Source organism: Mesoplodon bidens (assembly GCF_964165515.1).
Source record: "Mesoplodon bidens genome assembly, chromosome: 17".
Taxonomy (NCBI): Eukaryota; Metazoa; Chordata; class Mammalia; order Artiodactyla; family Ziphiidae; genus Mesoplodon; species Mesoplodon bidens.
The window spans coordinates 66,718,012-66,732,109 of record NC_138174.1 but is presented as its reverse complement, the minus strand read 5'-3'; the positions used below and the strand labels follow the sequence as shown (position 1 = coordinate 66,732,109).

Genomic DNA, 14,098 nt, shown 5'->3' with positions numbered 1-14,098 from the left:
CGGGCAGCAAATATTCTCAACAAACAAAACAGTTGAACAAACAATATAATCTACCACAAGTGCCTGGTACATAGTAAGTGCCATGTGTTTGTTAAAGAAAAATAAGTGATGGCACAGAATCCTGAGACAGCATGAGATGTCGGGAAGAGTAAGATGCTCAGTGTCCCTGGAGCACAGGGTCCACCGGGCTGAGAGAGGGACCTGAGGAGGCCTAATTTTGAAAGCCTCTGAAAGGTTTTTGCCTAAAAAAAGGTAAGTTAGTAAAAGGTAAGTTACAGTAATGAAAATTTTATAGCTATATTTTATGAGGCACTTCTCTGACAGTTTTATCAAGACATTGGCATGATTTCATCTGTTCTGCACTGAACATTTAAAAGTCTACTAGTCGGGCTTCCCTGGTGGCGCAGTGGTTGAGAGTCCGCCTGCCGATGCAGGGGACACGGGTTCGTGCCCCGGTTCGGGAAGATCCCACATGCTGTGGAGCAGCTGGGCCCGTGAGCCATGGCCGCTGAGCCTGGCGTCCGGAGCCTGTGCTCCACAAGGGGAGAGGCCACAACAGTGAGAGGCCCACATACAGCCAAAAAAAAAAAAAAAAAAAAAAAAAAAGTCTACTAGTCACTCCCTGTGTAACACTTGTCTAGTAAGACATTCTGTCGGCCCTGGACTGAGTTGTAATTGTCATGACAAGGCAGAGGACAGGAGGTTTTGGGACAGGGGAAGGGGGCACAGAGAGGAAGGGAGGGAAAATGGGGGGAGAGAGAAGGTATGAATGAATCAATGAATGAGAGAGAGAGAGAGAGTTGTACAATGGACTCATAAGCACTCAATTTGGTGTTGGGATTGTAAATACTGTGTTATGCAAGAAGGTGAAAGCACCCTCTAAATGGCTGTTTCTTAAGGATCCACTGCCATCTTCTACTTCTACACTAGGTTCTTTCACAAGCCCAACCCACCTCACAGCTCTAACCAGCCTTGACCTCCCTCGGCAGCTTCTGTCCTCATTTTCTTTTTCTTTTTATAAATTTCTTTATTTTTGGCTGCGTTGGGTCTTTGTTGCTGCATGCGGGCTTTGTCGAGTCGCGGCGAGCCGGGGCTACTCTTTGTTGCAGTGCGTAGGCTTCTCATTGCGGTGGCTTCTCTTGTTGCGGAGCACGGGCTCTAGGTGCGCGGGCTTCAGTAGTTGTGGCCCACGGGCTCTAGAGCACAGGCTCCGTAGTTGTGGTGCACGGGCTTAGTTGCTCCAAGGCACGTGGGATCTTCCTGGAGCAGGGCTTGAACCTGTGTCCCCTGCGTTGGCAGGCGGATTCTTAACCACTGCGCCACCAGGGAAGCCCTGCCCTCATTTTCAGTGAACTGCTAGAAAATCATCTCAGTCCCTAAAGTTCAACTGAAAACCCTGGGCATCAGATGAGTTACCTGACCTGCGACACTGTACCCTTCTTTTGGTGAATTGGGAAAAGAAATCTAAGGGAAGCAAGAATAAGGAAGAAGAAAAGGAAGCATGAAGAGCAGAGAAAGGCAGGAAAAGCAGGGCAAGGCTCAGAGGACCCAACTCCCCATCCTCATTCACCCGAGACGCAGGTCAGGGCTCGAAAACTTACTCCAAAGAAGTTCTGATTTCCATAGTAGATTATGCTAGTTCCATAAGCTTTCTCCTTAATGATATACCATGACTTGGAAAGCCCATCAACATAAGGTTCTGTCTGATACTTTTTCTTTTACAGTTACCATAAGACAACGTTTTACTTTTTTGTCTTCAAAACTCTTGTTGGGGGAAGAGAGACAGACAAATCACAGCCCACAAATGAGCCATCCTGACTCCTTCAAGGTTGCTCAACTCTCTCCTTCCCCCCTTCTTTGACTTACAAACCCTAATAAGACTTCTATAATCTTGCACCATTGTGAAGTTTTTTGTTTGAAAAGCTTTAAAGATCCTCCCTGCCTACAGATAAAAATACAAACTCAGACCACAGCCAAAGTCCTAACGAATCTGGTGTGAATCTACGTTTCTAATCTTGTTACTGGGTAGGACAGATTTTCTCTCACACTAAGGTTGCTTGATCACAAGATAATCAAAGTCTGACATACTGTACAGAACAGGTAACAGACGCAGGAAATGACTAGATCGTAAATGGACAGGTTGAAGGGGAGAAGCCTGGAGTCTGAGAAGTACAGGCCTGTCTGTTCATCTGCTGCGAAACAGCCTGAAAGAGGACCAGATGATGATAAAGATGTGAACTGTAAAAAGAGAAAAACTGGCAAAAGCAGGCTATTTTAATCATGCCAGAATCAGCTCAGGCCCGAGACATCAGCTTTTGAGAATCAGGGTACATCCCAGGGGTAATGACTCATAACTATGATTCATAAGATGGCAGAAAATGAAGAAGTGCAAGGATACGGAGGGCCCAAAGACTTTCTGTAGAACCACAAAAGAACTTAAATAAAGTTCGATAAGAAAGCAACGTTTTCTTTAAGGAAAAAAAAAAGTACTAATGTGTAACAAGACTGGAGGAACTGTGAATATATAGAGTGGCCTCAATTTTTGAAGGTCTCTCACCAAAGACGTGAAGAAGAGTAGTTAGACATGAGGTGCGAATATGACGAAAGTAGGTGTATACTAACATTCTGAAGCACTCACTTAACACTGAAATATTTCACTTGGCTACTATAGCCAAGCTTTCCAATTACAATTTTGCAAACTTTCATGAAAACAGTCGTATTTTAGATATTAAATGTTGGTGTTGGGACTTCCCTGGTGGTGCAGTCGTTAAGAATCCGCCTGCCAATGCAGGGGACACGGGTTCGAGCCCTGGTCTGGGAAGATCCCACATGCCGCGGAGCAACTAAGCCCGTGCACCACAACTACTGAGCCTGAGCTCTAGAGCCCGCGAGCCACAACTACTGAAGCCCACGTGCCTAGAGCCTGTGCTCTGCAACAAGAGAAGCCACCGCAACGAAGAGCAGCCCCCGCTTGCCACACTAGAGAAAGCCTGTGCGCAGCAACGAAGACCCAACGCAGCCAAAAAAAAAAAAATGTTGGTGTTAAAAGCCAGAATTGTCAAAGGAAGAACAACACAACATTAAAACATGTATCAATGGTACGTGTGAATACAGTTAAGTCCCCTACATACAAACGAGTTCTGTTCCGAGAGCACGTTCATAAATCCAATTTGTTTGTGAGTCCAACAAAATTAGCCTAGGTACCCAACTAACACAATCGGCTATACAGTACCGTACTGTAATAGGTTTATAATACTCTTCACACAAATAATATATGAAAAACAAACACAAAAAATAAAGAAAACATTTTTAGTCTTACAGTACAGTACCTGGAAAAGTACAGTAGTACAGTACCACAGCTGGCCTCCAGGCGCTGGCATCGAGTGAACAGGCAAGTACCAGCTACATCACCGCTGCTTTTACGCTTTTGCTTCCTGACATCCTGGGCTTGAGATAAAGATTCTGTACTACTGTACAGATACTGTATAGGGTACAGTATTGTACCCTATACAGTACCGTAAAGTACACAAAAGCACAACCACTTGTAGAGGATGCACGCACGTGACAATGTACACCAGACACGTGAACTAACTTGACTGGACATGTGAACGCGCACTGCCATCTCTGAAAGTTCACAACTTGAAGGTTCGTATGTAGGGGACTTACTGTAATCTTAATCTTTACGTAAAACCGAATGACCCTTATCCTTTCTGGCAGCAGCTGGAATCCCTGAGGGATCACAAAACAGAACTGTGGGGAGACAGCTGTCCTGGTCAAATTAACTCATTATTGCTCCTCATAAGCCAAACACACTTCCCCAACCCCGCCTCCACCCAGGAAAAATATTTAGTCCTTATTCTTTTCTGTGACATCACTGAAGACAGAAAGTGCACTCCCACCTAGCAAAATACTGTACTGATGTAATTTATCTCCTCCTCCTCTTTTAGTCAGCAGGACATTTTTAAGCTATGTACTCAGAAACATTTCTAATCATGAAAGAATGGGTGACACAAGGAGAGACAAAAAGCAGCCTAAGCAAAATAAATCCACCAACAGCTAAACAAAATAAAGCCAAAGCTGGCAGCTTTTCAGAAGGGCATGAGTAAAGGCTTTGGTTTCTATGACAGCAGATAACACATGACTTAGGTTTATACAAATGTCTTTTTATAAAAAAAAAAAAGCTCTTTCTCTTAAAAACACAGATTGAAATAAAATTACTTCCTTACTACGTATAGTATGTTAGGAGAACTATTGGTTTCAGAGCTGAAAGGTGATTATTTTATCAACAGGTTTTCTAACATTCCTCCAAAACACTGGAAACCATCTGTGCATTTCTTTCTGGTAATAAAAGTTTTATTTTCTTTTTAGTATTTTATTTAGCATAAAAACAACCCCCCCCCATACAAAAACAAAAAAGGGAAGTTGCCTGATAAATACGGGGAGAGGAGAAGTCAGGTTGAGCAAGAGACATCTGGGACAAGCTGTGGCTTCATGAAATCTCAGATCTCGATCCCTCAATCAGTGGTGTGGGTAAACCAAACATTCACAAATAATTTGAATATCCTCCTTTGTAATTATCCTTATCTGAAGTATACCATATTATATTAAATATTTCATAACAAAAGTATGATTTTTCTGGAAAAAGTCAGAAACAAAATATTCATTAAATTCAAAACAAGCACTCACATCCATGGTATAGCATGAAGGAAAACTGGTGTAATTATCCCTGACATTAATCATCTTAAGTAAAGATAGTATCATCTAACTATGGTGGAATAATAATAAAGAACAAGGCTGATATGAAGATTTATCAGATTTGTGTAATGGTAGGAGGTCAGTAATATTAGTTGAATTAGTTACTATAACGTGAAGATTCCGTTGTCTCAGAGGTGTTTACTAATAGTGGGATTATTCAAATGCTAGCTACATTCATCTGGGGATTATATTTCAAATGCTGAGCAATTCTTTCCACTCTTCTGAAACTAGGAATTTTAATGTGAAAAATTTGTCACACTTCTGATTCCTTTAAAAACTTAAATCAAGCACCTTACCACCTGTTAAGCATCTGTATGAGAAAAGACTGATCACAACACACATACTTTAGATTTTAAAAAGACTAGAAAGAGATGAAACATGGAACCTCCAATTGTAGAGCACTGCATGTCACCAAGTGAAACTTTCCGAGGTGACAACAAGAACTTATCTTAAAACCCGGAATCTGAAAACAGAATAAAGACAGAAAGTGGGATGCCTTAAACCAAATGAGCCACATAATGAGTTATCAAAGGGGCTTCAGATAATGTGAGCAAATCAATTAACAGTAAACTAACACAATGGAATGTAACACAGTAAGGTACTTCGCAGATTTTTGAATGCTTTAGGAAAATATCCAAAAAAAAGGGCTCAAGATTATCACTGCTAAGAGAAACAGAACGTTATCATGAACAAAAGAGTGAATTCTCAGGCTGCTTTCATTATGAAAGCAATGAACTACCTATAGTCTGCAGGCTGGTTAAGTACCTGCCAATCAAGCTGGCAGTTCAAGTGGGGATGAGATTAGACTGGGCAGAGCCTGGCCACTGTGCCCCACAGGATTAGTATGACCCCAGGCTGTCCTTTAAATCACTACAAGTCTTAAGAATACCAGGTGGCTCAGATGGCTTGAAGGCCCCACAATGGAGTTCAGCTCTGTGCTCCTGAAGCAAATCTGGGCATCTGAGAAAAATGTTTAGGGAGGGGGAAACAAAGTGACTTCAATCCCCAGAATTCTGGCTGGATGTTGTGAGGAGTGAAGGATTAAGTTGTATATGAAAAGAATAAACATAGAAAAGGAATAAAACAGAGAGCATAAAGGAAGGAAAGAAGTGAGCAGGCTTAAAGTAATGACCCAGTGTCTCAAAATACCATTCACCCAGGAAACAAGAAAAAGTAGTGATAACTTACTTAAAATGTCTGTAGTGGAATGCAGTTATTTCCAAATCCTTTCCCTTTGATGTTATACATGTTACTATAAATCCAGTCTGTAATTTTCTTAGTCTTTTCCAAGAAAGAAATTGAAAACTATATTTCACATATACTAGTTACAAACTTATTTTTAGATAAATTGGGGAGTTCAAATTTAAGCCATGGATGAAAAATAAAGCTCAGTTTCATGCTTTAGATTCATCTTCAATACCTCACAGAGTTTATTAAAATAAACTTATATGCTTATTAAAATAAAATAAAATAAAATAATAAAATAAAATACAGCAGGGTGGGGATGGGGGAGATGAAGGCGGTCTGCCCACAGAGGAGATGCACCCTCTTCCTTCTCTGGCCACACACCCTGATGAATCTTCCATCAGTTCCAATCCACCTGACTTTCCACTTAACCTTATTTTTCCCCTTGCATGACCATGTCTCTTTCCAAAACAAGCAGAATATCTCTCACTAATTTTGGTAAATCCAACTTCTTCATTTTCTTCTTCTGCCATTTTGTCCTACTATGAGTTCAACTACTAAGTAATTTAAAAATAACACTGACAAACTGAGCTAAAACTTTCATTAAAATTACCTTGAAAACTGAGACAAACTGGCTTCTTTCATCTCAATTATCCATGCAACTGGCTTTTTCCTCACTAAGGAAGTAGCTTTGAGATGCAATCTGACACCTGAATATGACCCATAATCTAAATATGACGTTTTTCCTAAAGTTTGTTCAGAAAAGAGGGGGAATTGGGGGAGGGGGGAATCACACTTACAAGTCCACTTATGGCTACAATCCAGATGTAGGAACCAGAGGTGAAAAGCTATAAAAGAAAAAAAAAGGCAACTAAAAATGAAATTCAACTGCCAGTCACAGCATATTTATTTTTACATAACTACAGCCATAACCATTTATATTAAGTCTTAATTATACATATCTTAATATAAACAAATAGAAAATTAATAAATATCAATTCTGTTATATAAAAGAAAACAACATACTAATTTTTCTTTTCCTTTCTTTCTTTTTTTTTATACCAAGACCTAACTCAGCTTTTCAATAGCCTAAAACAGATTGGTTGAACCCAGCCCACTCCCGTGCAAAGAAAAGTAAGTGAAACTGAAGCACATTCTTAATTACAAGTGGACATTAATTGGCTTAAACAAAGTAAAATACTATATAGAAAGAAATTATTAGCATTAACAACATACAAAATATGTAGTCACCACCCAATGCTTGGTGTTAAGTAATGACATGTAATATTAGTTTATATAATTCTCTCATTTCAATTTCTTGTTATTGCTACTCTAGTTTTAGATGGAAGACATCTGCCAGCATACAGGTCCATGTCCAATGCTGCTCTGCTTAACTGCTGATACTCTCATTCCAGTTTACCCAAGAAGAGCAAACTAAGTAATGGTATCAAAGTTCATTAATGGCAAAAGCAGTTAGAATTGGGTCTCACGAAACCTCTCCCTTTGTTTTCCAAATCATTTACATCCAAGGGTATGCTCAGGGTTTAAAAAAAAAAAAAAGTCACAAGACATCTCAAAGCGTTCCTGCAAGAAAGAAAAGACTTGTAGCCTAATAACAGGATATTATTGGGACGATTGGTGAAATTTGAATAAGATAAAAATTTGAATAAGATTGTATCAATGTTAATTTCCCAATTTTGTTAACTGAACAATGGTTACATAAGAGAATGCCCTTGTTTATAGGAAATATACACTGAAATATTTAGGGAATAAAATAAAGTCACATATATAGATTAAAAAAAGGCTTGTAGCTTAGCATTTGTTCACATTTAGATCTTTAGATGGGGAGTTTAAGCACTTCTGCTTGTGGAGAAAGAAGCGGGTTCATTGCTGACACTGTGCTACATGAAAACCTCAAAGTGGTGCCCATTTATCAAGGATACATAGAAATACACAGAAAGAAGACAAAGGTAAGAGATGACAAAGCACAGGTAAAAAAAGAATCTGACAAGCTGTGCTCTTGTGTCAGCTAACGTGGAAATGAGCACTGGCTACAACTTCAAATTTAATCCCTTGATCTAAAATTTAATCCTTTGATCTAGCATGGATGCTTGTTCAGTGTGAATGACTGATAATAACAAGGATGAGAATTATGTGCAAAAATATTTTTCTGTGGCCTTTTTCTAAAAGTATAGAGAACAATAAAACAGCTAATACTTTCACAGTACTTACTGTATGCTTCCTCCCACAGAGGGGCTTCTTGAGGGCAGGGGCCACATCTCATGCCTCATCTCATCCTCCACAGCCCCCAGCACCGGGCATTACAGGACTGGCCCTTGGGCCATGTGCACTTAAATGACCCTTCACAAATATTTTTGCTCTCCTGATAATGATTTAAGTCATTCATTCACTCATCCACTCATGCGTCAAACGTCCCTGGTTTTAAGAAGTTGTTGAGTAAGAGACAGAGGCACAGAAACGTGTGCGAAGGTCCAGAGGGGAGGGATGGAAGGAGAGAACAGAAGTTTGGGGAACAAAGGGTTCACGCTCATGTCAAGGTGGGGAGGGGTGGGGGCTGACAAGGGACAGGCAAGAAGAAACCCTGGATGCCCTTCATGCTAAGGACTGCAGAGTTTATCAAGAAGCCAGGGGCATTTCCACCTCTGCTTCCTGGCACCAACTTCTACCTCACCAACAAAACAAAACACAACAAAAGAAAACAACCCACTCACAATCTCAGAAAAACCAAAGGTGGCAGCCATAGAGACATAAATGATTAATTAATAATAGGAACCAACTGACTTAGTTCTTATTATCTGTTCAGATTACCCTAAAAACTCAATGCTATATCTCTAATCCTTCCAATGACACTGTAAGATAGATATCGTTGTCCCCACTTTACAGATGGGCAAATGGGGGCTCAGAAAAAGTGACAGAGAAAGAAAATAATTACCAGAGCAACTAATTAAACCAAAGTCTACATGGCTCCAAAGACTTTCCACAATGCTCCACTGAATTCCTACTCCACAATGAATATTTACAATTGTTATATCTTCCATAATGAATAAAACAATGTTTTTCACCCTCAAAAGATGCTCTATAACTAGAGTCAACAATGAGGCTTAGAGGCTTCCATAACTTGACCCAAGTCTCAAGGTAGTGTGGGCCATGTCAGAACTGGAACTTGGGTCTCCTGCCCCCCCCCATCCAGGGTGCTCTTCTACCGTTGCATTCTGCCTTCTGTTGTAACATCTTAAAAAAAAATTAAACATGCCACAGCAAATCCTAGTAATAACAGTAAAATGCGGAAATGGGCTATTAGGTTATAGGAGTATTAAGGAGAATAAGGGAGAGTGTAACGCTATATAGGTTGAGAGATGAAGAATAAACACATTTCATGAGAAACGGCTGTAAAGTGGTTAGGAAACACCCACCCCTGATGAGCCACTGCTAACACGGGACAGCAGACTAGAGAAGTTAGAGGAAATGCTGAAGGTTAAAAGGGGAGGGAGCAGGGTATTCTACAGTGACACTGGTATCCGGTTCCACGTGCGTGGGGTAAGGAATGTTATGAGCATAATGGTGGATCAAAAGGCCAAGCTACACACGGTACCACAGGAAACAGCAGAATAAAAGTTTACATCAAAAGGTGTGAGAGTGAAAGAAAAGTGACAGGTACTACAGGTTGAAAACTGAAAATCACATGTATCTTCTATTCTTGCGCCTGGAACCCAGCAGAGAGCAATCAATATTCACTGAATACTGGTGAAGATAATCTTTTTCAATTTAAGTCAAACGGTCAGTCCTCTAAGGGCCTTCGTGTCCAACCATCTAGTGGATGGTGACAGTGCAGTCAAGCCCGTGCAGCTCGGGAGTTAGGAAGCTGGCAGAGCGTATCTGGTTCCTGCTTCAGAGCTTTATCTGTGACACTCTATTCAATAAATTAATTTTGACAGCAGTTCTCCACTTTCCACCTTCTGACTGTTCTCATTTGTTTCCATTTCATACTAGGATTTTTAGAAGATACTTAAACGCAATTGTACAATGAAATTAAAATATTTTCCACCGATACAAATTACAGTGAAAGCTCTTATCAGATTTCTAAAGGCTATGAAAGTATTCTAGTATCTTACATGCCTTGACGTTCTTGTTCTGTAACACTTCCTTTGAACGTTTGATATAGATCACGAAGCCAAACTTATGGGAGAAAAACACATTGGTTTCAAGGAGATCAAATGAGAAAAAGACCGAGAAAAAAAAAAAAAAAAAAAGAGAGAGAGAGAGATCTGGTTAAAGAAACATGAACATAAAAATGCATACTGTACCTGTAGTCCCAATATATAAATCAGTGTCTTGTTTGTGATGGACAACGGGCCCAGAATATGTGCCACTTGGACTCTCGGGATGGAGCAGTAAAATGGTACAAACAGAGCAAACACAGGTGCCAGGCTATGCAAACAAAACAAACAAAAAAAATCACTATGGTATAACACTCAATTTAAAATACCAATGGTAAATGTATATTTGAAGTAACACTGCTTATCATTTTATTTCAGTCTGAAAGCACAGTCTTAGATACACAAGTTGGTTTCTATACGTACATCACATCCAAAATAATTTGTACATATATATAACATTTTATGAGACCTCTAATTATCTAACCCTTGTCGACCCTCTCAAAGCTATTGCAAAGGGGGCTTCCCTGGTGGCGCAGGTTGAGAGTCCGCCTGCCGATGCAGGGGACACGGGTTCGTGCCCCAGTCCGGGAAGATCCCACATGCTGAGGAGCGGGTGGGCCCGTGAGCCATGGCCGCTGAGCCTGCGCGTCCAGGGCCTGTGCTCCTCAATGGGAGAGGCTGCAACAGTGAGAGGCCCGCGTACCGCAAAAAAAAAAAAACTATTGCAAAGAGGTGGTTCAGCATCTACTAATGAACTGTCGGCACTGTGAGAAAATTTAAAGTTGATGCTATGGTTTCTTCTCACGAATGACCTGAAATCTGATGAAAGAGACTAGATGAACCAAAAGCAAGAAACATTACAATTCATCACACAGTCAAATCCAAAATCTTCATCCCAGACTCTGTCCAATTACATCTCACGTCAGCACTCGACACGGCTCGCCGCTCCTGTCCTCCCTTCCTCAAATTCCTTCCTGCTTTTGTCTTAAACCCTGTGCTCTTGCTGGTCTGCCCATGGGTCTCCCACCACTCTTCTCCTACCCTCTCCAGGGTTCCATTATAGGCTTTTCTTCTGGCTCCAGTCTCTCCTGGTATAATCCTAAGCCCTTCTATGGCTTCAACTAAAAAAATGAAGTGAGTCCCCAAACTGTCCGGCTGTCCCTCACCTTGGCTATGAAACTCGATTTGATAGCTTCGACCTGACATATTCCAAAGTCACAAACGTCTGTCTGCTTAAAGTCTTGTTCCTCTCTAATCCATCTGCTAACACTGCCAACAGTATTGTCTTCCCCAAATACAACTCTGATCATGTCACACCCTTGTTTAAAACCCTTCCTTCCACAGGCTGCCAGTTTTCAAAGAGGAAATTCAAACAGCACGAAAGAGCAAAGTCCTGCGAGTCTTTCTTACCAGTGTGGTTCCCTGCAACCTTCCTCCTCTCCCTTCCCCTGATCTGGCCCATCCCCTCTCGCCCCCTCCCCGCCCAGATGCTCCCTGGGCACCTTAGGCTCTGATGACTATTCACTGACACAGGCTATTGTTTCAACACAAGAGTGTCCGTGTACTTTTCTGCTTAGGAAACTCATACTTACGGTGTATGACAGAGCTCAGCTCCTCTGCCCAGAGGTGCCTCCACCCCGCTGCTGGTTAGCCGCCCTCCTTCACCCTCACAGCTACCCCAGTTTCACTGTCTGCGTGAATCTGTGTGAGAGGCAGTGGACCAGCCACAGCAGCTCCGTCCACATCTCTAAGTAAGAAGCAGCCCCGAACCTCAAGGAACTAGAGCTCCAGGATGGCGAACTCACATTCCTACGAGGGCGAGGCGGGAGACGTGAATGAGGCATGCGGTCTGGACACACACTTACACCCATTCTTCATTAAACTCACGGCTTAATTTAACTAGTCTTTTATTTTCTCATGTTTTGGATAAGTGGCATCGTACAAAGAACGACTGCTTTTACCATAAGAAAAATGCAAGAAGTATTTTTCACTTCCATAAAGAAATGTTCTCATTATCATCTCTGTGGAAACAACGGGTCCCTCTCGTGCATTTTCCCGTTTTCGATAGAGAATGTATTATTAGAAAAATCATTCACTGTCCTCTCGATTATATTAAAAACCAAACCAAACCCAACCCATGTTGAAGATGTGATAACTGGCAGCAGCATCTACAGGCAGCTGTAAGAATGTAGTAAATGCTAGAAGAGGGAGAGCCCCAACCAGCGGACAGCGGAGCGCCAGGCCCTGGTCAGGACTGGAGACCCGAAGACGGGTAAGATGAAGCCTCCCGCGGGCTCGTAAGGAGACGGCAGGGACAGGGCAGCAGGGGTCTGCAGACAGCTCGGCCGAGGGGTCTGGAATGCCCCTCCAGCCCTCCTCCTGGGCCGAATACGTCCCAAGGCAGGGAAGGAGATACATCCTCGTGGTTATCCCAGCATTGAACTCAGCGCTTGGCACAGGAGAAAAGCTCATTAAATGTGGGGCGATGAAACAATTCTAATTCTTGAACAGCTGTATGATCTACATCTTAACTAACTACATAGGGTTTTTTGTTCTTTTTTTCTTTTTCTGGTGGTACGCGGGCCTCTCACTGTCGTGGCCTCTCCCATTGCGGAGCACAGGCTCCAGACGCGTAGGCTCAGCGGCCATGGCTCACGGGCCCAGCCGCTCCGCGGCGTGTGGGATCTTCCCGGACCGGGAAACGGACCTGCGTCCCCTGCATCGGCAGGCGGACCCTCAACCGCTGCGCCACCAGGGAAGCCCTACATAGGGTTTTTAAAAAAATCTCCCATTAGATCATTCACTTTATGAGAAAACACCACATTCTATCTAGCGGTGCATCCCCTAGTGCCTAATGTGGACACTTACCCGTAATCGACCGGCAACATTTGTTAGATTAAAAAAAAAAAAATTAACGAAAGCAATTTTAACAGAGCGTTATTTAAATTGTCATTCTAAATATCAATACTACATACAAACACAGCTGATGAAGCAGCTGTGCATTCTTCTCACTAAAAAGAACAAATTAATCGCTCCTGGGCTTAAAATCCTGCAAAGACCCACCGCCAGCCAAGAGTAAAAGCCAAAGTCATGACAGACACGCACAAGACCCTGCGTCCCCCACCCCGACCTGCCTTCTACTCCGTAGACCCCCCCTCCTCGCTCTCACCGCTCCCCGGACACAGGACCGGGCACACTGTGCCCCAGGGTGCGTGCCACTGCTTCCCCCTCTCCTGGCCATCTTCCCACAGACAAGTGCATCACTCACTCCCTTACACCCTTCAGGTCTTCACTCAAATGGCACCTTCTCCAAGAAGCCCTCCCTGACCACCCCACTCCAAACTGTAGCCCGCGCCCACCTCATCACAGCCCCACCCCTACTCTGCCTTCTCTCTCTCCTCTCCCCATAGCACCAATAACCTCCTAATTTACTACGCGGCTTACTTATCATCTGTCTCCACGACTAGGATGGAAGCTCCACGAAGGCAGGGATCTCTGTCAGTCTGTTTGCTGCTTTACCTCCACTCTCTAGAAGCACGCCTGGCACAGGGTAGTTGCTCAGTGAGTACTTGCTGAATCAATGAATTTCTCTTTAAAATGGTAAAACCATACAGCAGAATTTGTCTTTTGTTTTAAAGAGCCCCTTGTTTTGTTGTTTTTAATGGGATTAAAACACACAGTTTCATAGATATACTCAAAATAGGGCCTGTTGTTCTCTTGGTAATAACAAGAAAACTCTATTTTGGTTGCACTTGAGTTTCTCACTACAGAACATGTCTTTAGGTACTTAACTTATAGAAGGTCTTCTGTTTACATTTAGCAATAAAGTGTAAAGAGTGAAGCTATAATAAAAAATCTGAAGCAGAGTTCTTGCTTGAGGTTACATTCCAATGTAAACTAAGAAATATTGATAGGAATTTTAATGACCCCAGCTCGTATCTTATATACCAATAGAAGAAGTTTCAAAATTCCTTAGAAGT

General features: G+C 42.1%; 1 protein-coding gene across 2 annotated transcripts in view; it reads right to left on the bottom strand.

The window, feature by feature from the left end:
• UBAC2 (UBA domain containing 2) overlaps window positions 1-14,098 on the bottom strand; it is a 165,250-nt gene that overhangs the window by 55,590 nt on the left and 95,562 nt on the right. For both annotated transcript variants that reach the window (XM_081214650.1, XM_081214651.1), the window contains 2 exons: window positions 10,266-10,389; window positions 6,741-6,788 (listed from right to left, as the gene is read on the bottom strand). In XM_081214650.1, the coding sequence (XP_081070776.1) occupies window positions 6,741-6,788; window positions 10,266-10,389 (172 nt within the window). The remainder of the gene's footprint in view (window positions 1-6,740; window positions 6,789-10,265; window positions 10,390-14,098) is intronic.